Genomic DNA, 24,880 nt, shown 5'->3' with positions numbered 1-24,880 from the left:
CTGAATAACAGGAGAAGAGAGGTTTTTCCTGAAGGCCGATTGAAAAGCCAGGGATTGTATAAGTGAGAAGCAGAAAGTCACCAGAAGACAGCCAGAGAAGCCCTGAGAGGAAGCCACTAGGTGAGATTTTATTGCACACTGTGCTGACTGGAAAGAGGCCTGGAATTGTAAGCAAGCAAATGGGCTCTTGTTTGTTTCTACTGTGTTTAGGGAAATAGGACTTTGTTGGTACAATCCTGTTATTTATAAAGAATATACTCAAATACCTGGACTTTCACTAATTTATCCTGATATCAGAAAGAACCCCCAAGGACCCAAATACTGGTTAACTGATCAGATCAAAAGGAGCAACAGTATCAACAGGAATTTTACATTGGGAAGACAGACGACAGAATATGGCCCTTATTAATATGCAGTGATGGCGAGAGGAGACAGAAAAATTAAATGCTAATTTTTAGGTTTTAATATTTGTGAATGTTTTCCAAAGATTGGCTGTGATTCTTCAAACTTCTTCTCTGGTTCTTTCCTGAATCTCATGATGTCCATTCTGTGCATGTGTGCAACATGTGCTCCATATCCACAGATGCCTCAGCAGCAATCATGTGAAGGAAAACTGAATCCAGGACTAATCATCATTCCGTGGTTGCATTATGCCCTTCTTATTGGATTAATGGCAGTGCAAACAGAAATGTGATAATTAAAGTTTTCCACATAGGTTAGTGTTGCTTGCTTTTATGGAATGCTGGGAATAAAAATATTCACTTTTACTTCCAACATGAAAATATGAAAAATTCATTTATTTTAGTAAGCAACCTTGTTCAGATTTCAAAACTACACCATTTTCATTCACAGTACAAAGTGGTATGAATTTCTTTAAACTCCCATTGTGCATTTTACATTTTTTAAGATTACTGATCTAAAAGTTGATACAAGAATAAATTTATTGAAGAACTGTGATGTCCAATAAACCAAAATACAATGCCATGCTATGACAGTTCTGCTGATCGTGAATTGCAGCTGATACTATAATAACATCACTTTACACACTTGAGAATTTTAATGCTTTACAGTCTAAACATAAAACTGCCACTAAATACAGACTGTACAATTAGACAAGTAAACAAATACTCTATTAAATATCTTGCCCAAGGCCTGAGTTCCCTATAATACATTAAAGCAGTTTTGATTTACAACTTCAAGCCTGAAGATCTGTACAGTGGTTAGAACTACCCTGAATTTCAGCACTTATGAGAACGAACCACTTCCAATTCAATATCGGGGACCCACTTATTCTATTGATTTTTGTTGCCAGGACTGGAACGATAAGGGGACTTGGGGGTACTAATCCTAGTCTCTAATGTCTCATGCGACTTCCTTGTACATCAGTCAAATCCTGTCGGAATGAGGTACAAAGCAGAATCTCATTGCAAACCAGATAGTTTGGGAGAATTTACCCGGAAAGCTGTTTCAAAACAGAAATTATCAGTAAATAAAATGCATCTCACACTGCAGAGAACAAATATAAAATGGACACTGGATTACACACACACAGAAAACATTTTTACAGGGCATTTCTTTAACCTTGAACTGCACAAGCCAATCAACTCAAAAACACCCACAAAGAAGTTACTTCTCAAGTCCGAGACTGAGATCAAGTGTTCATACGCTTATTTTAGGAAGAAATGCTATTCCCTTTCTGCTGCAATTCAGGTAGATATAGGCATACTAAACACATTTACACACACAAATCACAACACAGAGAAATAAAATCATCCTTTTTCCACATGGAAGACGGGTGAGTTTAGATTGAAGTCAAATTTCACCCATTTCATTTTTGTTCTCACTGTGAAATGTAACCAAGACAAGTGGTATCATGGCATCTAAATACACGTATGTACAAAGCATGCTACAGAATCAGCAAATCCATCTTTCCCTTGCCATATTTTTGTTTCTTACTTAAAAAGACAAATGCAGTATTTAAGAAAGCTCCAAAATAGTAACATGTCACAACACTGTAGGTCACTAGGAAGACAAGACTTTAAAGAAAAAAGTTTCAATACAGAAATTGAAATATTTGACACCTATTTGTCCAAAGACCAAGCTTGCTGATCCTCAGTTTAAAGTACCTGTACTGTCAAACCCCTCAAGACCCTGGTACCCCTGGTCACACCTGTTTTGTTCACATTACCACATCTTCCCTCCCTCATGATAACCAACTGTGCCCCCAATAGTCAACTGATACCCTACCCACCCCCGCAATAAAATTTGCCCTCCTTTTCAGTAATGGGTGCTCAGTACCTTTTTGCAAGGCTCCTCTGATGCTACTACCCTTCTGCATATGCAAGAGGTCCTTGGTCTTCCACATAGGCAACTCCACTCCATATCCTCCACCCTTATGGGAAAAGCAGCAGCTCTGTTCCCTTCCTCCACTCTTGGATTCCCAAAAAAGATATCAGCTCAGGAGCTACTCACCTCTCTCCCTCCCAGGAAAGGAGTTGGCAGTTCCATGGCCTCCACTCAGCTCACTTGCCCAGGCAAACTTTCTACCAGCCCTAGTCGAGCAGGCTCTTCAAGCCGCTAAATACTGTGGCCCCATTTAAAAGATTAATTTGTTTTACTGATTTTGTTTGTTTTTCACAGAATTCTCCAGACTTTAGAGTACAAAAGGGTCTGAACCAGAAGCTTATGAATAGGCTTATAGTCACTAATTTATACTGCATGGCAGAACAGCAGAGGACAACTAATGCTCGCACACAGAGGAAATGCATCTATATTTCCCCAGCGTTTATATTTTGTCTTTTACACTAAAAAAGTGGCAGTGAAATGGATCAAAGGGAAACTTGCTCCCTTATCCCTTTTTTGCTTTGATATATTCACTCCAGTTTTCAGTTCTAACAAATACAAGTTACAACACATCTGGACTGCAATCCTCAACTAAGAGCCATACCCACGCAGAACTCTATTGCAGTCAATGGAGGTCTGATAGCACAGATGTAAGTGCAGGATTGGGGAGTTACATAAACAAATGTACTTGATGCATGCAATGTTTGCACATATTTTTAAAAGTTCATTTCAGCGTGAAGGGCAGAAATGTAAAACCTGCATTAATTGTTCAAGGCAACACAACACCATTAATTTTACAGTGCATGATTATTTTGGTGATACAAATATAAATATTTTCTACACATTGCCTACAGCTAATATCAATTTCAACGCAAATTTCCATTCTATTTGAGGGCTAAATGCATGGAGAAAAAAAATAGCAGATACAGAAAACAAAGAAGGGGCAGTATAGGTGTGACCCATCTTCCCGACTTACCTCTGAACCCACGGAATTCCCTCCTTTACTAGGAAAATGGCAGGCCTGAGGCATGGCCATCTTCTGTAACACTGTCTCTGTATTTCTCCCCTATCCTTTCCCGAATATCTCTGCAGATTCCAGATATATATAACTGCTGATCCAGTAGTATTAACTTAGATTGCATGCTATACTACTGTCTGCAGTTCAACCCATCATTGTGGGTTGGGGGTGAGCAAAAGCAGCTGGAGATAGAGTCAGCTTCATAAACAATCCCTGTTGTTACAGAGTCCAAGAAGCATTGCGTAGGCATAGAACTCTGGATTTTGGAAGCTATGCCTCATTTCACAGGGAAACAAATTTTGCACCAAAGTGCTGCACAAAAAAAATTTTAAATTATTCAAGCCAGACAGAAACATTTATCCAGTATATTACCTCTCGTACAATCTCTCTCTCTCTCAAAAATAAACCCTTCAGGGCATAAAAAGAACTACCCTATACTTCGAATTGGAGATTGGCCTAACTAAAACCATGGACCCAAAATTCCAAATTTTGCAACTGTCCCCTCTCTCTAATAGACTGAACCAAAATCCTAATGCCCTGAAGGCCCTCAAACTCTATGTGTGGGATGGTCATGAGCACAGGAGTGGTCAAAATCCAGATTAGAATTTTTTGGCTTGAGTGCATCTCTTCCATGGATATGAGATTTTACAACAAACTATATTAACAGCGGTCATTTTTTAACACTGTTTTATTTCCCACATAATTCAGGAGAGTGCAGACTCAAGTAATTCTTCAAAGTCTTGCCTTAGATTGCCCTAATAAAGTATATCTCTCAGAAATCAGATGTGCAAGTTGATTTATATAAAAAAAAAGACATTAGGATCACCCACAGTATAGAATGTCATTAACCATATATGTATCGAAAACATTCAGTAGTCCTAGAATCACATTTAAATTATGCTGTTAAATCAATGTAACCTACAATATCTACCAAAAATATCAACAGCACATACAATGTGCATTTAAAATTTTTTCCCCCCACTGGTCCCAGATATTTTAAAACAAAAGGACTAAGGCAGTAGCTATAATCCACAGGTATTTTTAAAAGATTCATTTAACGTTTTTACTGCTTAAAACTGTGGAAATATAATTTAACAAATACAAGTCACATTTACAGCATAAGGCCCTTTGGTTTCTTAAGCAGCAACTGAAAGAACAATTTCATCAGCAAAAGGCTTTGAAAACTTAAGTACAAGTTTTCTATTAAAAAAAGTTAACTAGTTCTTTCCTTCTCAAAATAGCCAGTCTTCCATATAGTCTTCTAAATATTACACAAGAAGGTTCCTGAATTTCCTAGGAAAGAGTTAAAAACAAACTGTAGTAACCGTCAGACAACAGATTTTATCATGGGCAAGCTGAACATCTACCTGTTTGGAAGCAGAAGAAACTACTGCTTAAATTTCTGGAGAACTTTATTAAATTTGGAGCAATACATTAAAAGGATTTAAAATAGTTATCTAATCACCAAATCTAGTGCTTACAGTTCTGCTTTCGAGAATTCACTTCATATGCATTTGTCCTTCATAAGAATTTGGCAGAAAAAAAAAACCTGAGTAATTGTTTATTTTAAATCAAGGCAATCATGGCAGACTGCTTTTTCACAAAACTATACACAGCACTAGTTTTGAGCAGTCCTCTTCAGTCTCCTCTAACATATATAGAAAATGTTAAGTGACCCAAAATGTTTCCATGTAACTATGCAAGCTATATCCAATTTTGAGGCAAATCAGATCGTCTTAGACACTAAAACACAGAAATATTTCACTTACAATATACATGATTGACTAAGTTACCAGCAATGTTTTAAGCAGGATTTAGAAAAAGGTTTAACATCAGTGGTACACGGCTCTTGCTCTGGTGCTGAAAATCGAGAATCAAAAATCATGAAGCAAGTTATAATCTAGCATGACTATTGGAGCATTGCTTTTCTGTGTCCTAAACTGGATATTGCTTAGGAGTTAATATCACAATTTCACCTCTCAAAATCTCCATTCTGTTTTAGTGAGAATTAGAATGATCACCATTATCACTTTAATCTTGTTGAACACTACTGCTGTATTAACCCTTATTACTCTCTAACGAGAAAGTGAAAGCCAAAACATTTCCCTTCAAAACCTTAGTCTCTTATACATGATTAGAGACATTTTCATTCAACATGGCTAAAAAAAAAATCAGACAACTGGATGCAGTGTAATTCCATAGTGTGCCATAGTACAACTCAGGGTCATGCCAAATTTATGCTGTCCAAATCAATACCACACCAGGATTTAGCACACATTGAACAGAGACTTGCATATTGTGGGGGCACTAAACAATATAAATTAGCTTATTACAACTTAACCATTTTTGTTCAATTTGTGTAAAACTACACAAATCCAAAAGCTATTTGGAACAAATCTCTGAACAATTATGAAATATTTAGCTTCTGCTTTTGTGCATGGATGTATGCAGATTGATGTATCCTGACTTAAAACCCTGAAGTTGGAGGGAAAAGGTCCAAGATTATTTATCACATAAGACAACTTGACAATTATGAGATTCTATTGCACTACCAGTCAGCCTGAAAACAAAATCTTTTTTCCAGTACAAAAGTCTTTATTTTGCTAGGTGGAAAGTTTCCCCAAGTCAAATTTTTACCAATCATACAAAGATGTTAATCAGCTTACCCATCATTCAAATTGTATCAACCTTTGAAAAAGAAAGCAAAACATTTTACCCAAAAAGATCTTTTAAGTCATTGCTAGCTGAGCTACTGTTTGTCATGGTGTTTGTTGGCTGTGCAAAGTTCTGAGGGTTAAAGAAAGGATTACCCTGCATACCAAAACCAGGTTGTCCTAAAGCGTTCATCTGTGGTCCCAAAACAGAACTGCTTGCACCCGGGGAACCTTGAGGCAGTACAAATTGAGTAAGCCACTGGTTTGGTTTTTGTTGTGACAATTGGTTCATACTAACTTTGGGTTTCTGAGGACCAAAAAGACTATCTAAAGCAGACATGTCTGGGGATCTGTTGTGCTGTGTCGGCTGTGAGATTCCAGAGGTAGCACTCACAGGGCTGTAGTTTGGCACGTTGGCCATTCCAGTTGCAGTTGGACTACTGAAGAAATTCTGGTTTGTAGTACTTGCCCCAAGGCTGAATCCAGAAGTCTGAAATCCCATATTAGTATTTAGTCCATTTGCTATGTTTCTCTTTGTGCTGTCAACAGGTGATAAAAATCCCATTCCAACACCCATAGATGGGACAGAAGAGAAGCTACTTGAAGAAGCAACTTTAGGCTTGCTGATGGAATGGCTGGTCAAAGACGACATATTATCTATCAAGGTATCTGTCAAGTCCTTTGTCTGCAAAACATACAAATGTAGTTACATGCTTTTGCTGCTTACAGACATACAAGCAACACTATTACATTGCCACCTGTATCTTAACTGCAGAAGCACTTTTAAACCCCAATTTTCAGAAGCTGAAATTAATTCTATTCCATGTTTCACTCAAACTTGGCATAAAAGTTAATTTCTTTACCTTATACAAGGACAATTTGGTTATTTTGGTACTCAGGTGTTTGAGTTGTTCCACAAATTTGACATCTGAGTCTGGCAAATATTGTTTTTCTAAACTAACACTTTTAAGACTGCTTTTAAGTTCTGGGCACCGCATTTCAAGAAAGATGTGGAGAAACTGGAGAGGGTCCAGAGAAGAGCAACAAGAATGATTAAAGGTCTTGAGAACATGACCTATGAAGGAAGGCTGAAGGAATTGGGTTTGTTTAGTTTGGAAAAGAGAAGACTGAGAGGGGACATGATAGCAGTTTTCAGGTATCTAAAAGGGTGTCATCAGGAGGAGGGAGAAAACTTGTTCACCTTAGCCTCCAATGATAGAACAAGAAGCAATGGGCTTAAACTGCAGCAAGGGAGATTTAGGTTGGACATTAGGAAAAAGTTCCTAACTGTCAGGGTAGTTAAACACTGGAATAGATTGCCTAGGGAAGTTGTGGAATCTCCATCTCTGGAGATATTTAAGAGTAGGTTAGATAAATGTCTATTAGGGATGGTCTAGACAGTATTTGGTCCTGCCATGATGGCAGGGGACTGGACTCGATGATCTCTCGAGGTCCCTTCCAGTCCTAGAGTCTATGAGTCTATGAGAAGAATTTTCAGCACAGCTTGAGGGAACTGAATACAATTGATTCCATTAAAGTTTAAGTGAGTCACATGGCTAAATACTCACAGTATCATGCTGAAAAATATCTCTATGAAATACGTGCACTGAGATCCTTTGATGTTTTGAAAAAGATGCACTAAGCATATGTTCAGTAAATCAATATTCTATACTATAAATTACATATTTTCTACATATGGGTCCAAATTTAGCCTTCACATGTATGTACAACTCTTGCTGAGGTCACTGAAAGTTGCATGCTCCTATCTGAGGACAGGCATTTTGTCCTCTTCAAAATGCATTGGGCTGCACCAATATATATATTGGTCTGAAATCATAATAGTTGCACACAGACTTCAAATATCAAGAATAACTAAGATGTGGTTTTATGGTCTTTAACCATAGGTAAAGGAGCGCTGACATCCATTGCTGTAAATATGGGAGACATTCATTGATCGGCAAAGTGGGTATACTCAGATTAAAGGGTGTAAAAAAACAAGTCCATCCTAGTTTAGTGCTGCATAGAAAGGTTTTCAACAACATTATTTTTCATTTTGTAATAGAGTGAGAAGGAAAAAATGATTTTTTTCCCCACTACCTTCTCCTCCCCACTTGCCCCACAGGAAGGTGTGTGAGAAAGACAGGCAGACAGAAAGTCTTCTCCCTTCTTTTCCCCCTCTATGCGCTCCTTCCCTCCCCCATTTTAGAAAAAATGGAGAAGGAAACAAGTCTTCCTGCCCCAAGTTTTTCCACAACCAACTCTACTTTGAACAGAGTTAAAATTAATCTCCCATAAAAGGCAAAGCCACGTTTAATGAAATTACTGTAATGAGATCTATCAAACTTTTAAAGAAAACTAAGGTACACAAAATATTTACATTAATATGTAAATCATGTTCTGACTATCCCACCAAAGTGAAGAAAAGGTTGCTGTAATATTCTTAAAGCAAGATGGTAGCCAGAAAGCATCTTTTGTTTGTATCTACCATCAACAACAGCCACAAAGAAATCAATGTAACTTTTTCAAATATCAACACTGCAAGCTCCTCTTGTACCTAAAAATCAAGCTGGATTTTTTCCATCTGTTGTACATAACCAGACAACAACAAACTAACTTTCTGGAGTCACGTGAACTGACAGGGGATGAAACAGCACCCCAGAACAGACTCCCCAAGCCAGAAATGAGAATGGGACCCCAACTCCGGGACCATGAATATTCTTCCAGGAGATAATGAAAGCACCCAGGAAACAGATTTCTGTGCCAGAAAAGGTTTTCACAATCCCTCAGGACATCAGTGATCAGGAGCGGATTTACCATGAAATAAACAATGCAGTGGCATGGGGCCCCCAACGACAAGGTGCTCCCCAAAATGCAGGACAAATACCTGACAACCTGCCTCCAAATCCCAGCTGGCGGTGCAGCAGGGCTCAGGCAGGGAGGCTGCTTGCATGTGGTGGCCGGTAGCCCCACGCCGCTCCTGGAAGCGGATGGCTGCTGACGCATCTCTGTGCGCCCCTGGCCAGGGAGGCAACTCCACGTGCTGCCCCTGCCCGTGCACAGAGACCTGCTGTCCCTTCCCCGCCAAGAGGAACGCAGAGATGTGCCAGTAGCAGGGCTAAGGTGGCTCCCTGCCCGCTCTGCCTCCCTCCCTCCGTGCCACTTCGCTTCACTCCCGTAAACAGCCAGCATGTCCCTATGGCCGTGTGTGTGTGTGTCCTGCCCCCACCCCGAGCGCCGACTCCGCAGCTCCCAGTGGCTGGGAACTGTGGCCAATCGGAGCTGCGGGGGTGGCACCGGCGGGCAGCAGTGCGCGGAGACCCACTGCTGCCCCCCTTTATTGAGTGACTATTTGCTCCAATCTCATTTTCATTAGAACCCCTCTGATGCCAGCCTTGCTCTACCTACCCTCCATGCTCCTTGCCCTTCTGTCCTCTCTCTTTCCTAATCACCTTTTTGATCCTTTATCCTTAAATATCTCCCATCCTTCTATCCCTTCTCCTGTTCTTCATACTTGCTAACTCATTTCCTCCTACCTTACACAGACATGACTTGAAAAAAAGTGTATCGAACAGCATGCAAATCACCACTCTGCTTTGCTTATGTGCTGTATTCCTGTCCTCCTCCCTCCCTTTATCTTTATCTATTCAGGCTGTAAACTCTTTGGGGCAGAGACTGTCTTCCTGCAAGTTTGTATTGTAACTAGAATAATGAGACTCCAAATCATGATGTTGCCTCTGGACACTACTGTGTCATAAATAATAAATATTATTAATATTGCTATTGAAGCACTGAGCAGAAAACAACAATTTGTTATTATTTACCTACATTGACTCTATAGTATTGACACCACTGAAAATGGGGAGTGGGGAATGTCAGTAAATCAAGAAGATAAGACATAGAAAATGATCACTTTTATAATGCATACAGCATTTGCAAAGAGGTAGGGGCAAGGTTACCGTGGAAACTGTTCAGTAAAGATCTTTTCTCACCTGTTTGACTGGAGCTGTGATTGTGTGTGATTGTGGCTTAAGTGGTTGCTGGTTTTTCAATTTTTGTGCCTGTTCTTGTTCTTTTGCTAACTTTTGCTTCTCTTCAAGTGTAAGTGACACCTTTAAAACAAAAAGTATTAGCATTAACATTGGACAGTATGTCTCATGAATAGTTACCTAATTTATAATATATTAAATATAAATGACAGTCCTAGCTATTTAATGATACAGTACATACTTTTTATTCCAAAAATAAACTTCATTTCAAAACTGGCTAATGTTGCTAAGTGACAAAAAAAAACTTATCACAAAAATGTATCACATTTAGAAAACCCAAGTAGTTAAAAAGCAAGGAAATGAATTGCTAAGGATATCATAAAATTAACACTGCTCACATAATTTCTTAACGAGTATAAAGAAATGGCTATTTCATTACAACACAGCTGCCTTACCTCTGACCCATAATTTGCTGGGTTTTAAAAAAAATCAACATATTTTATGTAGGTATTCTCATGTATTCCTTGAAATAGAAATATCAGCTAATATAATCTGACAAAAAAAATTTGTGAAGTCAGTGTAATTGGTGTTTCTTGAGAATAATGTATGTTTAATCTGATAGCAAAATCTAAACCACTAATTTACTGTAAAATTATGTTTGTATTTGTGGATTGCAGAGGTGAAAGTAAACCGGTTTGGATTACCAGTAAGAAAAGGCGCACCAGCGTACCGGCAAATAAGTGGAGCACTGAGTACTGGCTTACTTTCACCTCTTTTGGCTGCATAAAAAAACAGTTTAAACTCAAGGCTGATAAAAGCTTGGAAAGGGAAAACTCACTGTCACATTAGTTTCTCTCCTCCCCTAGCCAGGCTGCCGACATGGCTAGGCTCCGCGTTCCTCCGACCCCTCACATTCAGCAGGGGCTGTAGTGGCTCCCCTCTAGCTTGCAGCAGGGAGCAGGGGGACTGGCTGAAGGAGAAGCCTCCCCAGGATGCCTGCTGCCTGCATAGGAACAGTTTAAACTCAGCTATTCACTCCCTGGTTCAACCTTTGGGATTAGGGGCCATTTCTGGTATCCTTGTTAATTTCACTCACAGTTGGCAGGGGGGTGAGACCAAGGCATGGGCAGAATAGAATAGGCATTTGGCTGCACAGCTTAAACCCAGAGCTAATAAAAGCCAGTGGAAGGGGAAAAGTCACTGTCACATTGGTTTCTCTCCTCCCTCCTCCTCCAGCCCCAACAACTGTGAGTGAAATTAAAAAGGGTGCCAGAAATGGCTCCTAATCCCATGGGTTGAACCAGGGAGTGAACAGCTGAGTTTAAACTGTTCCTATATAGGCAGTTGGCGTCCTGGGCAGTTTTGTTGCTGGTGAAGTAGGAAAGAAACTAGTTAATAATATGACTTGCTGCCTAAACTGCTGGTGTCACAAACAATGTCAGTTTTCAGTAAAACTGTTTCAAAGAGACTCAGGAACATAATGAAAAATTTAAACATTTCTCAATGCTCCTCACCATGTGGACATTCAGAGAGCAGTGCTGAGCAAAACTGGTCAGTTATTTTCTTTAAACATTAAAATATATGATAGGTGCTTACATGCATACTTTTTCGTACAACACAGGCCTTTGGCTTCCAACACATTTGCCTTTTACACAAAGGTATTTGCATAACAAAACACCTTCAGAAAGAGAGCTTACCTTTTTCTGTTTTGATGACAATCCATTTTCTTTATTATCTGATCCACTAGTTGGAATGTCATTTCCAGTATTGTTAAACACCTTGTCAATCTGTTTAAATTGAAAAAGATTATCCATGAACAATTTTAAATTTTGTAATTTATGATTAAGATAAACCAAATATTTCAGAGATAATTTCAAATTTGACGCCTGCGTGTAGCCAATGCAAAATATTGTCTCTTACCTGATTACCTGTACTATTAGATTTTGACTCTTCAGGTACATTCATTTGATTAGTTATATCCAAAGATCTGTAGTACAGAGTACAAATATTACAAAAAGATGGCTCCCAGTCAAAGCAATAACCCTAATTCAGCAAAGTTCATAACTCTAAAGAGAATTAACAAAGAAAACTTTTCTTATCACAACACTGTTGTATTTAGAGTGAGTACGCATGCATGAGACACAGATTAGAAAAGGCAGTATTTAAAATTGTAGTGAGTTATTTAATGCCAATTTCAAATACTCTTTGTTTCTCTCCTAAACAGGAGTAGATATGTATAGCTAGTTTAGCTTAATTTGACTTAAGCGCACGGTAAATCCCATACAATATCCCTAGAGCAGTGGTCCCCAACGTGGTGCCCGCATACTGGCCAGCAGATGAGCATCCGCCGAAATGCCGCCGACAAGCTGTGTCATCCAGAGGCATCGCTGATGAAATCAGTGGCATTTCGGCGGCGACGCCTATTGACATTGCCGCTTGTCAGCGGAATTTCAGCAGATGCTAGTCCGCCATCATGGTCTTCCGTGGCTTGTCGTCTGGCACCTGCCAGACGAAAAAGATTGGGGACCACTGCCCTAGAATCTTCAGTAAGTTTTGTTTTTGAAAGAACTCAATTTTTCACCAATGTAATTTTTCAGTCCTCAACAACTACTGAAACCCAACTGTTTAAATATATTTTCATACTCCAGAACTATATTAAATAATGGAGCTCTATAGTGGATTATCATATTGCATGAATAAGCTAAGAAACTGAAGAAAAAAATCTGATAAAAATGTTTTCTTTTTATTACAATACTTTGCAGTAAGCGTACAGTATCATATTTTATAAAACTGATTAATTTTTAGTTACAATACAAGACCTCAATACAGGACTCAAATCTTTGCTGAGAAAGTGGTGGTGGTGGTGGTGGGGAGGAGATAAGACTGCCCATTTGTGAGAGAGTGATCAATGATTGAATGACTGAAGGCTCTACTGCAGGGATCGGCAACCTCTGGCACGCGGCTTGCAGGGAAAGCACCCTGGAGGGCCGGGCCGGTTTGTTTACCTGCCGTGTCTGCAGGTTCGGCCGATCGTGGCTCTCACTGGCCGTGGTTTGCCGCTCCAGGTCAATGGGGGCTGCGGAAAGCAGCATGGGCCAAGGAATGTGCTGGCTGCTGCTTTCCGCAGCTCCGTGGCCGAACCTGCAGATGCGATAGGTAAACAAATCGGCCCGGCCCGCCGGAGTGCTTACCCTGGTGAATCACATGCAAAAGGTTGCCGATCCCTGCTCTACTGCATGTGCTGCTACGGGTAGAGATGTTTCACATTTGCTCATATAGGGGGAACTGAGATGCATTACAACACACACACTTACTTTTGCTGTTCTTGCATAATATGAAGTTGTTCAAGTTTGGTCTTATGTTCAACCTCCAATCTACTAAGCATCTCTTTTATGACAGAAATGAAGGAATTGAACTATAAAGGAAATGGGTGAAAAGTTAAGATTTTGCATTGTGATGGTAAATATATAAAAAAAATGCATTGTGTTCTAACATTTATTGCTAGAAATCCAGTTATATAGAACTTTAAACAACTGTTCAGTATGTTTATAAACCCTACATTAGGTATGCAGATACAGTAATTTTTCTAAAAGCCTGTTAAGTTTATCTGTTTTTGCTACTTTGCATGCGGTATACCCCCACTACTACCAGAGTAATGTGGTGGTGAAACTGAAATACATCACAGCAAGTAGCCAGTGACAGGGTCTCTCCAGCAGCTCTAAGTAAAAGATGAGGTGTTACTTAGCCAATTTACTTTCTAAAAATTTCCTCTTAGGAAATCACTTTTTTTTTTTTTGACAGCAATATATTTGCATTGCTACACTACGGGCAACTCTTGTAAACAAAGCTGCGAGTAGAAACATTAAGAATGCATTCTAGCTTTTGATTTGTATTGTATTAATATTAGGTGGTTAATTATATTACCAGAACATTTAGAAGACATTGCAATACACCTCTACCCCGATATAACGTGACCCGATATAACACAAATTCGGATATAACATGGTAAAGCAACGCTCCGGGAGGGGAGTCGGGGGGGGGCTGTGCGCTTCGGTGGATCAAAGCAAGTTTGATATAACGTGGTTTCACCTATAACATGGTAAAATTTCTTAGCTCCCGAGGACAGCATTATATTAGGGAACAGGTGTATTACTCCATGGCCCTTTTGTTTCTGATGCTTTGATTAAAATCTCATTACATTTTGTCCTGAATATTTTTGTGGCATATTTGAATGGTATCATATGTTTGCTAATGTAAAATTTTCCAACAGCCTTATAAAGTTAATCTTGTTTAAATATTTCCATAGTGTTTATTATAGTCTACATCCATCATCTTCAAACTCAGACAAGTTTTTCATCAGTCTCTTGATTAAATCATTGTCTATATTGTAAAAACAACAGATGAGTAGAAGGAGTATGGATCAGGGAAGTGACATGCTGACTTCAGTTCCTCTATTTTTAGTTCCACAGTTTGAAATATTTACTTACTTTTTTGAGTGCTGACATTATGGCTAGAAAACCAGAAATGCTCTAAAATGCCAGAAAGTAAACGTAGATCTTTTAGATGTTATTCTGAACTACGTACTCTCTCATGCTTCTATTAACTATAAGTCAAGACTGTCAGATGACAATTTCTTACATTTGAAGGAATGTAATTCAGTTACTAAGCTATACTGGATTTTATTGGCAAATATTAATGAAAATATTCTAGGAGAAACTGTAATTTAAGATAGAGTGAGAGGAAAACTGAAGATCTAGTGATAACTAATGGATGCAACATGTTTAAAGATGAAAACATCACATTTAGAATCTTAAATTAGAATTACTGACCAGATCCACTATACAAACACTGCTCTTTAAGCCGATCAATTCTGACAGGATCACTGGAAGCCTTTATCATTGTTTATAGTCACATTGAAATGCACTAACATATAAACTATTTTGTCAGAGAACTATGTTAATTTTGTATTTCCTTCTAGACCAGCTCATTAGGTAAAAGTGTGCAAAAACAATTAAAATGGTGTTCGTACCTGATTGAGATTAAGATTGTTCTCAATACTAAGAGGAATAAGATGCGGCAATACTTTTCCCGCAAGTTGTTCTTTGGTAATTCCCAACTTCTTATGAGTAAATGTACATTTGTAAATACCTGATGTAGAAGGTTAAAATAGCAAGATCAGTAGTTTAGTAGTTAATATGGTGAATGAGATCCAAGAAAACTATACATACTGTACGTACTGATAACAAAACTGAACACAGGACTCAAAAGTCAGAGTACATAAAGAAATTGATTCATTTGCAACTAAACACAAAACTAGAAAAAACAAAAATGAAGGACTGAAGTATTGAAATCCAGTGTAATCTCGGCACAAAAGGACAGGGTTTCCTAACCGGGTCAGCATTTCAGATTTTGGTGGTGGTGGTGGAGGAGATGGGGACTTTAATCATGATTCCAGGGGCTATTTAGGTACCTGAAAACTGTACGGGGGGCTTTGGGCAGATAATTTAGAAATTAGCTGATAGGAGCACTGTATCTAATTCCTATATATAAAAAAAAGAATTAAATAAATATTAGACCCACTCAGCTCTAATACTAACATGTTCTCACACTTTGGGTATGGCTACATTTGGAATTTCAAAGCGCTGCCGGGGCAGCGCTTTGAAGTGTGAGTGTAGTCGGAGCGGCAGCGCTGGGAGACAGCTCTCCCAGCGCTGCATGTAAACCACATCCTTTACGGGTGTAGCATGCAGCGCTGGGAGCCGTGCTCCCAGAGCTGCCGCCCTGATTACACTGACGCTTGACAGCGCTGTATCTTGCAGCGCTCAGGGGGGTGATTTTTCACCCCCCTGAGCGCGAAAGTTGCAGCGCTGTAAAGTGTGAGTGTAGCCATGGCCTTTGTGTCAAGTCACTTAAGAGACACTGGTTAGATTTAATAATTTTACTTTACTTTGTTACTAACTCTTGAATACAACAATTGAAACAATCTTAGAAAAATCTAGATTACTTTCTATCACTTTTTTGCAGTTCACCAAGCTTGGAATAGGTCATTTAACTTTGGAAAGAACCTACTAGGCCAAGGCCCTACGAGTTTATACTGCACCTGCCTGGGGCTCTAGGGGTTCTACTTCCATTTAAAGGCTAATTACTTTCCAAAAGCTCTTAAACACAACACTGTATAACACTACCGTGATTGAGTTGCAGTTCTCACAGGAGAATATGTAAAACTAAACACCAAGAAAAATCCACATTTTAAAGTTGAGAAAAAAATTGAGACTTCTGAGGTATATCAGGGCCACTGCAGGAAGGAAAAGAAAATAAACAGGCACAGGAACTCTGGGCAACTCTTCCTCTTGAAAGGAAGTTGGAGAGTCAAACCTTCTAGTCCTTATCCAGTAAAACTTCTATTGCCACTAGTGCCTCCACTCACAGATATTAACATGTGCTTAATAACTATACACTTCATACTTAAATATCTAAGCCATCTTATCCAGGGCTACACATTTAATACATATTGTCTCAGGGACTACGTTTTCTGGCATATTCTGAACACTGCTGAGCACACAGATGGTCCCCAGCAGATAATACAAAATCAATGTCATAATAATAGTTGACTTTTTTGACTCTGTGGATGCAATTTCTGTTCTTTGTTCTGGAATTGGCCTGAATACAGCTGAAACCCTAAGAATTTGAGGCATAAACACATCTGATACTTATATGACCCTTTTTGATTCCTTCCATTTCCTGAACTCAGAACAAAAAATGACAAAATAAAAATGTTTTTTCTTCAAAATGTAAAACTGCACAGCAGCCATTGCTCTACAACCCAGCATGGGGCAGAACCTGTCACCTCTTGGGAGTTAAGTGACCTCCTCTCATCTGACTCTCATTCTCCATCCTTCCTGACCTCAGGGCTGCTTTTCATGCTGTCAACCATGACATCCATCCCAATCACCTGGGACCATTTGCCCCTTCTGTACAACAGCACTGCTCTATCTCACGAGGGGCTCTGAGGAGAGCCAGGTGCTCAGATACTATGGTGATGGGACCACATAAGTACCACAAGTAGAGTGGGAACTTCTCTATACCACTGCTATCCATTCCCTGGGGTTTCGGCCCTTCTTTTCACCTATGCCCCCAAATCTCCCCCCTTTCTGAATGTAACCTTGGCTCCGAGGGCTTGGCTATGTTCTCTCTAAAACAACCCCTCCTCCTTCCCACCCACCCACTTTCCCAGGGACCCTTGTTTTATAGGCTAAACTTCCAGATCCTTAACTTAATCACCAGCCCTTTCTTATCTTTAATCACCCTGCCTCTGCAAACAAAACACTGACTCTCTGCCCCACAGGCACCTCTCCACTGTAGAACTTACTTTCATCCCTGAGTTAGTGTGAAATGAAACATAAAAGGCTTACCAGTACAGAGGCCCAGCTCTGGGCCCCCGGAAGGGGCAGGGCCTCAGGCAGAAGGGGCGGGGCAGAGGGTCAGCCTCCTCCAGCCACCCCTTCAGTGCTGAGAGTGGCCCATGCCCCCTGAGGCTCCAGCAGCAATTTAAAGGGTCTGGGGCTCCGGACACTGCTGCAGTAGCAGTGGCCGGTAGCCCTGGGCCCTTCCAAATCACTGGGCCCTGGGGCAGCTGCCCCTCCTGTCCTTAGGGTCCCTATTGGCAGGGCCACCGACAGCGGGGAGCAAAAGAGGCAGCGATGTTAAAGCGCTGTCGTTGGCTGTACTGGTGGCCACTTCTTACCAGTATGTTGTACTGGCCCACTTTCACTTCTGTTCTAACTGCAGTTAAGAGCTCCACCTGGGAGCTTGCACACCTCCTGTACAAAACTTGGGGGAGGGAAGGGTTCCCAGCTCCCCTCAAATGGTACCTTGACGTCCTAACGTTCAGAACAGAAGAAAGGAGTAACTGGGTGGCTCAAGGTAACTTCTTGTGGCTGCTGAACCCAAGTGACACCCATATACTGAGAGTTCATGACCTGCCCTTGGCAACCATGAAAGTGTTGTGGTCTACTTGCTTTCTGAAGGGGTTCCTTCTGGAAGCTTTGACCTGTATTAATCAAGAGGTCTGACTACATAATTTGAGAGGTCTGCACAGTTAATTTCTGCACACTATTCCAAAATTAAGGAACTATTCTCCACGGTGTCTGAGCAGAGCTTGGGCACAGTGCAGATGGCATATCAACAGGGAGAGAATTATGACTCCTTTATTCTCGGCCAGCTGATATCAGTCATAGCTGAGCTTCATTGTATGCCCCTCCTCGCCTGCCTCCTCCCCTTGCTGGGGGATATATGTGGTGGAGCCACCCATGGCAATGGAGATTCCCCTCTGCAGAGGAGGAATTCTCCTGGGATATTTTCCAGTCATTTTCAGCTCATTTTGTGTAACCTAAATGTCACAAAGTAATCTTGGTGGATCAAAGAACCCAGCCCATTAGCATCCAGAAAGAAACTGCTTAAGAGAAATGCAACTGGGCAGTGTAAGGGGATTCTTTACTGGACAGCAAAGCTATTTGGAAAGTCAAATTTTACAGTTTAACTACTGAAGAGGAAACAGGAGGTGACAGTGATTTATAGTGTTCTCAGGCAGATTCAGATAGCCCTTGCAGCTGTGGAGACCAAAGGACCCACAGAAGCTCCATAGGTCAACAACTGTGGAGAATACTTGTGGCTGAACTGAGCCCATAGACTACAAATACATCTAATAGAGAACAGAGGAGCACTGGGAATGCAAAAAGGAAATCTGAGAAGTCCGAAACAGCTAATAGGCTTTTACATAAATTGTTATCTATGAAACTCATACAGCACTACCAATATGCCATATAGAGATTACAACAACAAAACCGTAACAAGAAGGGAAATTAAATATTCGTTACCTAAAATTCCCATAAGCACTGCAGGTTCCTTGGATGGAATTTGTTGTAGAAAGGGTAGAATGTCATCAAGTACAAACCACTTATCCAAATATTCCAAAATCTTTCCTAAGCACACTAAGGAGTTCACACGGACCTATTAAATATGTAACAGAAGTTAAGTAACATCTCTAACCTCTATTTTTGACTAAAAATTAACATTCTGAAAGACATGAATTTTAAATCTTTATAAAAACAGATTAAATACAAAAATCTTAAGTTCTATTTTAACAAAAAAGTGTTAAAGACTAAAATAACTGGACAAACTACATTTTTACAAGATTGAGACAGACAGAACCCAAAGTCCTCTAATACAGTTATGATTAAACATTATTGTAAAAATAATATCTTGAACCACAGAATCACAGAAACGCAGGGCTAGAAGGGACCTTGAGAAGTCATCAAGTCCAGCTGCCATGCTAAAATGAGACAAAGTAAACCTAGACCATCCCTGACAGGTGTTCGTCCAACCACTTCTTAAAAGCCTTCCACAACCTCTCTTGGAAGCTTATTCCACTGCTTAACTACTCTTATAGTTAATATGTTTTCCTAACACGTATCCTAAATTTCCCTTGCTGCAGATTAAGCCCATCACTTCTTGTCCTCCTTTCAGTGGACATGGAGAACAATTGATCACAGTCCTCTTTGTAACAGCCTTTAACACGTCTGAAGACAATTATTAAGGTCCCCACTTAGGTCTTCTTTTCTCAAGACTAAACATGCCCGGGTTTTTTTTAACCTTTCCTCATAGGTCAGGTTTTCTAAATCTTTTCTCACTTTATTGTTCTTCACTGGATTTTCTCCAATTTGTTCACATCTTTCCTAAAGTGTGGCACCCAGAACTGGATGCTATACTCCATCTGAGGCCTCAATAGTGCCAAGCAGAACACAACAGTCACCTCCCATGTCTTACATACAATATTCCTGTTAATATACCTCAAAATATTAGCTTTAATTCCATAACTGCATCACATTGTTGACTCATGGTCAATTTGTGCTCCACTATAACCTCATCCTTTTCAGCAGTCTTATCACCTCACAAGTTATTCCCCATTTTGTAGTTGCGTGTTAGATATTTCCTTCCTAAGTGAAATACTTTGCACTTGTCTTTATTGAATTTCCTTTTTGAATTGTAGATTTGACTAACTCTCCAATTTGTCCACATAGCACTTTGTAAGCACGTTTTCTGCTCCATTATCCAAGTCATTAATGAAAATACTGAACAGTACTGGAACCCAGGATTGACTCTCCAGTGGGACTCCACTACATACCCCCTCCCAGTTTGACAGTGAATCGCTGATAACTACTCTGAGTATGGTCTTTCAAACAGCTGTGCACCCACTGTATAGTAATTTCATCTAGTCACATTTCCCAAGTTTGCTTATAAGAATGTAATTTGAGACTGTGTCAAAAACCATACTAAAAATCAAGATACATCATGTCTACTGCTTCTCTCCTGCACCTCAACCCAACCACTAGGTCAGTTACCCTGTCAAAAGAAGAAAGTAGGTTTTTAGCCTGATTTGTTTTTGACAAATCCATTCATCCACCCACCTTATTTTATTCTAGGTGCTTACAAACTGATTGTTTAATAATTTGTTTCAGTATCTTTCCAAGTATCAAGGTTTGGCTGACTGGATTCCCTGTCCTCTTTATTCCCCCTTTTAAAGATAGGTACTCTCTGTTTGCCCTTCTCCAAGTCTTTTAGGACCTCACTCATCCTCCATGAGTGTTCAAAGATAATTACTAATGGTTCAGAGATTTCTTCAGCTAGTCCCTGAAGTACCTTAAGATGAATTTTATCAGGTCCTGCTGACTTGAATGCATCTAAATTTATCTAAATATTCTTTAACCTGTTCATTCCCTATTTTGGCTTGCGTTCCTTCCTGCTTCTTGTTAATATTAATTGTGTTGAGTATCCAGTCAGCATTAAGATAGGCATTAAACAACTCAGCCATCTTGATGTCATCAGTTATTAGCTCTCCTTCCCCGCTAAGTAGAGAACTTACACTTCCCTTCATCTTTCTCTTGCTCCTAATGCATTTAAATAAGTTCTTCTTATTGCCTTTTTTGTCCCTTTCTAGGTGTAACTCATTTTGTGCGGCCTTTCTGATTTTGTTCCTACATCCTTATGCTATTCTTTTGTACTACTCCTTATCAATTCATCCATGTTTCCACTTTTTGTAGATTTCCATTTTGATTTTCAAGTCATCCAAGAGCTTCTGATGGAGCCACATTGCTTCTTACTATTCTTCCCATCTTTCCTTCACACTGGGATAACTTGCCGTTGTGCCTTTAATAAAGTCTCCTTGAGAAACTGCGAACTCTTCGGAACTTCCATATCCCTTAGATTTTCTTCCCTTAGGACCTTATCTACCAATTCTCTGAGTTTGTTAAAGTTTACTTTTTTGAAGTTCAGTCTTCTTAATGTATTGCTCTCAATCCTTCCTTTCCTTAGAATCTTGAAATCTATCATTTCATGATCATTTGCACCAAAATTGCCTTTCACCTTCAGATTCATATCCAATTCCTCCCTGTTGGTCACAATCAAGTCTAATACGGCTGTCTCCCTCATTACTTCTTCCACTTTCTGAAAACAAAAAGTTGTCCCCAATTCATTCCAAGAACTTGTTGGAAATTGTGTTTTGCCTTATTACTTTTCAACAGATGTGTGGGTGAAGTCCCCCATTACTACCAGGTCTTATGTTTTGAATATTTTCATGTGCCATGCAGTGTATATTCTCCACAACCCATTTGTTTTGCTGAAATGTCAGAACAAGTTTATTTTAATTTCCAGTACCAACATAACTTGCTTGGAGAAAAACAACACATTGAAAACATTCTATTTTGCAAGAGACCAATTCTAATATTAGCTCTTTTCCATTATCAAAAAATTAGAGTAGGAACATATAGTCTGTACAACTCTTCAGTACAGTTCATCAATTTGTGTTTGATATAGTCTCCCAACGGAAAGTGTATTAGAATTAAACTAATTCTACACTTGATACTACACACTAGACAAACGATGATAGAATTTAGTGTTCTGTTGTGATACTGCCTTTGCTGAGATCATGAACAATACATTCTCGCTGTAGTTTACTAAATTAAGCAGATGTCACTTAGAGTGATACAGAACCATAAGTGGTGCAACTTACAACGTAGAAACTGAATGAACCTGCAGTCTCCTGCAGGACTCCTTCCCATACATCACACCTTATGTCTTGGATTTCCTCAAAGAATAAGGATACGTCTATACTACCAGCCGGATGTGTCCGATGTATCGGGGATCGATTTATTGAGTCTCGTCTAGACGAGATAAATCGATCCTCGAATTGGCACTCCTACTCCACCTTGACAGGAGGAGTAAAAGGAGTTGACGGGGGAGCCGCAGAAGTCGACTCGCTGCCATGAGGATGGCCAGGTAAGTCGAACTAAGATACTTTGACTTCAGCTACATGAATAGCATAGCTGAAGTTGCATATCTTAGTTTGAACACCACCCCCTCCCCAAGACATTTCCCATGGTTGCTAAGATGCCTTAAACACTGCTGCTTTGCTTCAAAAAACATTTTCTGGACATAAATAAGGCTCAAACAAATGTTAATAAAGACAGGATTTTTTATAATTGGTGTCTAAAAGTTAGGATCCTAAGTCCATATTTAGGTACCTACGTTACTTGATGGGTACTTCATTTTGAAAAATATCTCCATTCTAATCAGAGAATCAAATAAGGCTTAATGCAACTCAAAAAGTATGTGTGAAATCTACTTAACTGAAATGGCATATTACTTTAGCATAACAGACTCAACTCTGAATGCAAGAATACCTAATCACTCCAATTATTCACATTTTTGACAGGACATATCTAAAATGGGGAATTAGAGGAGAAACCCAGAAAACTACTTTGAAAAAGTTCATATAATTCATATTAAGGAGCACCAGACAATTACTTTTCACATTAGCTAGAGTTTTCATATAACAAAAAGAAGTATACAAAGGAGAATCCAGAAAAGTTCTTTTTAAAAACACGAAAGAAAGTTTTGCATCACTGAAACACAAGTGATTGCATATTGGTTACTGAACAAACGGCAATACTTTTAGAAAAACCTGAAGAGAATGCACAGCATCATGGTAGGGGTTGCTCTGTTTTCTGAACAAGGCTCTTGTTTTCCTGCACCATGTTGATAATAATTAAAGCAACAACAGAAAAGCGAAAATTACCTGAGCATTATTTTAATGTTTTGGGAGTAGGGGATGGAGAGATCAAGAACATTAGTTTACTTACAGCAAGAGAGGAAGTTTGCAAACATGCATTTTTAATTCTTGGTATTAATGCATTTTTCATCGATGGGTAGTCTATTAGGTTGGCAAAGGTAGGAATTATGTTAAGGCAAAGTTCCTGTAAATAAACAACCATAGGAGTTTTTAAAAACTTCACTTTACAGTAAAATTAGTAATGTGTGTATGTATTTTATTAAAAATACACATATATACACACAAGTACTGTTAAGAGCAAAAATATCAGTTAAATTCTCAATACATCCTCTTCAAACAAACAATAAACATGGTCACCTAACTGATCCCTAACTTATTTTTAAAAAGCTAGCACTTCAAATAGTCTGATTTACTAAAAATATGTTTTTATATTATTGATACACCATTCAATTACTATTACTACATACTATATTAATAAAACCACACTAGTGGTACTACTACTACTACTACTATTAATAAAGCATAATTTGAGGATTCATGCCTGGAAAGTGCTTTGAATGAAAAGAGCTACATTTGCATCATAACAACAAAATATCTGGATCAAAAAATGTCTTATATTTTCACAAAGCAGCACTTTACAGAGAGCTAGTTTTTAAATCACAGAAAATCAAAGAATTAAAATACACTGCACTTGATTTGTTGCATGAAAATTAAATTCACATCAACATATGTGACAGCACCTAAAATGCCACCTGACTACTACAAAAAGTGTCTCTGCAGTTAAGAAGTATCCAATTAGAATAATTAGACTAAATTACGAATAGTGAAACTAACCTAAGATATAGAGACAGGTTAACTAGAATTTTGGATAACTGGGGTTAAATTAAGCCACAGGTCAGTTACTTTCCCCCATGACTTCTAAGCTTTGCAGGGCTGAAGACCCCATTTATCCAAGGATTTTGTGGAGGTTTCTGGATAACTGGTGTTTGGCAGTACATAAAAAGTAAATTCCAAAAGGCAAAAGACAAAGCAATAAAAGATACATTAAATACTTATTTAGGCAACAGGCCTGAGCAGAAAGTGTCACTATGCTTGACAAAATTTTTCATACACTGGAAAACAGTGAAAAAAACAACAACATTTGGCATGATTAGGCAAACATCCATGTTTTATTAACTGATCTCTTTCTGGTCAGATAGGGAGAAAGTCCAACAACACACTCTGGAATTAATGTATAATCCTTCAGGTATGTTGCACAAGTTTTAACGTCCTCTTTTATGGAGAGAAAAGTTGTAGGGTATACATAATTTGACAGTATCCTTTCACAGCAAAGAGGAAAGTTTTATACACTATTAAAGAAAAACCATAGATACTACACCTGAATCTGAATTGAAGGTGCTTCTAAAGCTCTGTAAACCATTGGAAGGACACTATTCTTTATTTCATCTGGTGGAGTCTTGGTTAGGAGCAAGTCCATTTTTTGCAAGAAAATCAACAAAATCTATAAAACAAGACAATAAAATGTTATGAATACCACAGATTTTAATTCTGCAACATTACACTTTCAATTTGAAGTTTTATTATAGCAATATAGTTTGGAAACATTAAAAAAGCTATCTTATAACAGAGTCAATGGTATTTACACTCACCATGTTGCTAGCCTGAAGGCATGGAAGATAAAAAGACACTTAGACATGTTACTGCATTTTTGAAACAGCAAATAAAAATTAAAACAAAATATACTGACCTTTAA

General features: G+C 39.0%; 1 protein-coding gene across 2 annotated transcripts in view; it reads right to left on the bottom strand.

The window, feature by feature from the left end:
- Nucleotides 1-776: 776 nt before the first annotated feature.
- The window catches only part of SCYL2 (SCY1 like pseudokinase 2), a 71,076-nt gene continuing 46,972 nt past the window's right edge, over nucleotides 777-24,880 (bottom strand). For both annotated transcript variants that reach the window (XM_050934705.1, XM_050934714.1), the window contains 9 exons: nucleotides 24,506-24,628; nucleotides 23,198-23,311; nucleotides 18,878-19,010; nucleotides 15,031-15,149; nucleotides 13,316-13,416; nucleotides 11,922-11,988; nucleotides 11,699-11,788; nucleotides 10,005-10,124; nucleotides 777-6,700 (listed from right to left, as the gene is read on the bottom strand). In XM_050934705.1, the coding sequence (XP_050790662.1) occupies nucleotides 6,074-6,700; nucleotides 10,005-10,124; nucleotides 11,699-11,788; nucleotides 11,922-11,988; nucleotides 13,316-13,416; nucleotides 15,031-15,149; nucleotides 18,878-19,010; nucleotides 23,198-23,311; nucleotides 24,506-24,628 (1,494 nt within the window). In that variant the 3' untranslated portion in view covers nucleotides 777-6,073. The remainder of the gene's footprint in view (nucleotides 6,701-10,004; nucleotides 10,125-11,698; nucleotides 11,789-11,921; nucleotides 11,989-13,315; nucleotides 13,417-15,030; nucleotides 15,150-18,877; nucleotides 19,011-23,197; nucleotides 23,312-24,505; nucleotides 24,629-24,880) is intronic.

Source organism: Gopherus flavomarginatus, chromosome 1 (assembly GCF_025201925.1).
Source record: "Gopherus flavomarginatus isolate rGopFla2 chromosome 1, rGopFla2.mat.asm, whole genome shotgun sequence".
NCBI lineage: Eukaryota > Metazoa > Chordata > Testudines > Testudinidae > Gopherus > Gopherus flavomarginatus.
Note: the sequence above shows the minus strand (reverse complement) of the source record. Positions and strands in the feature narration are given on the sequence as shown.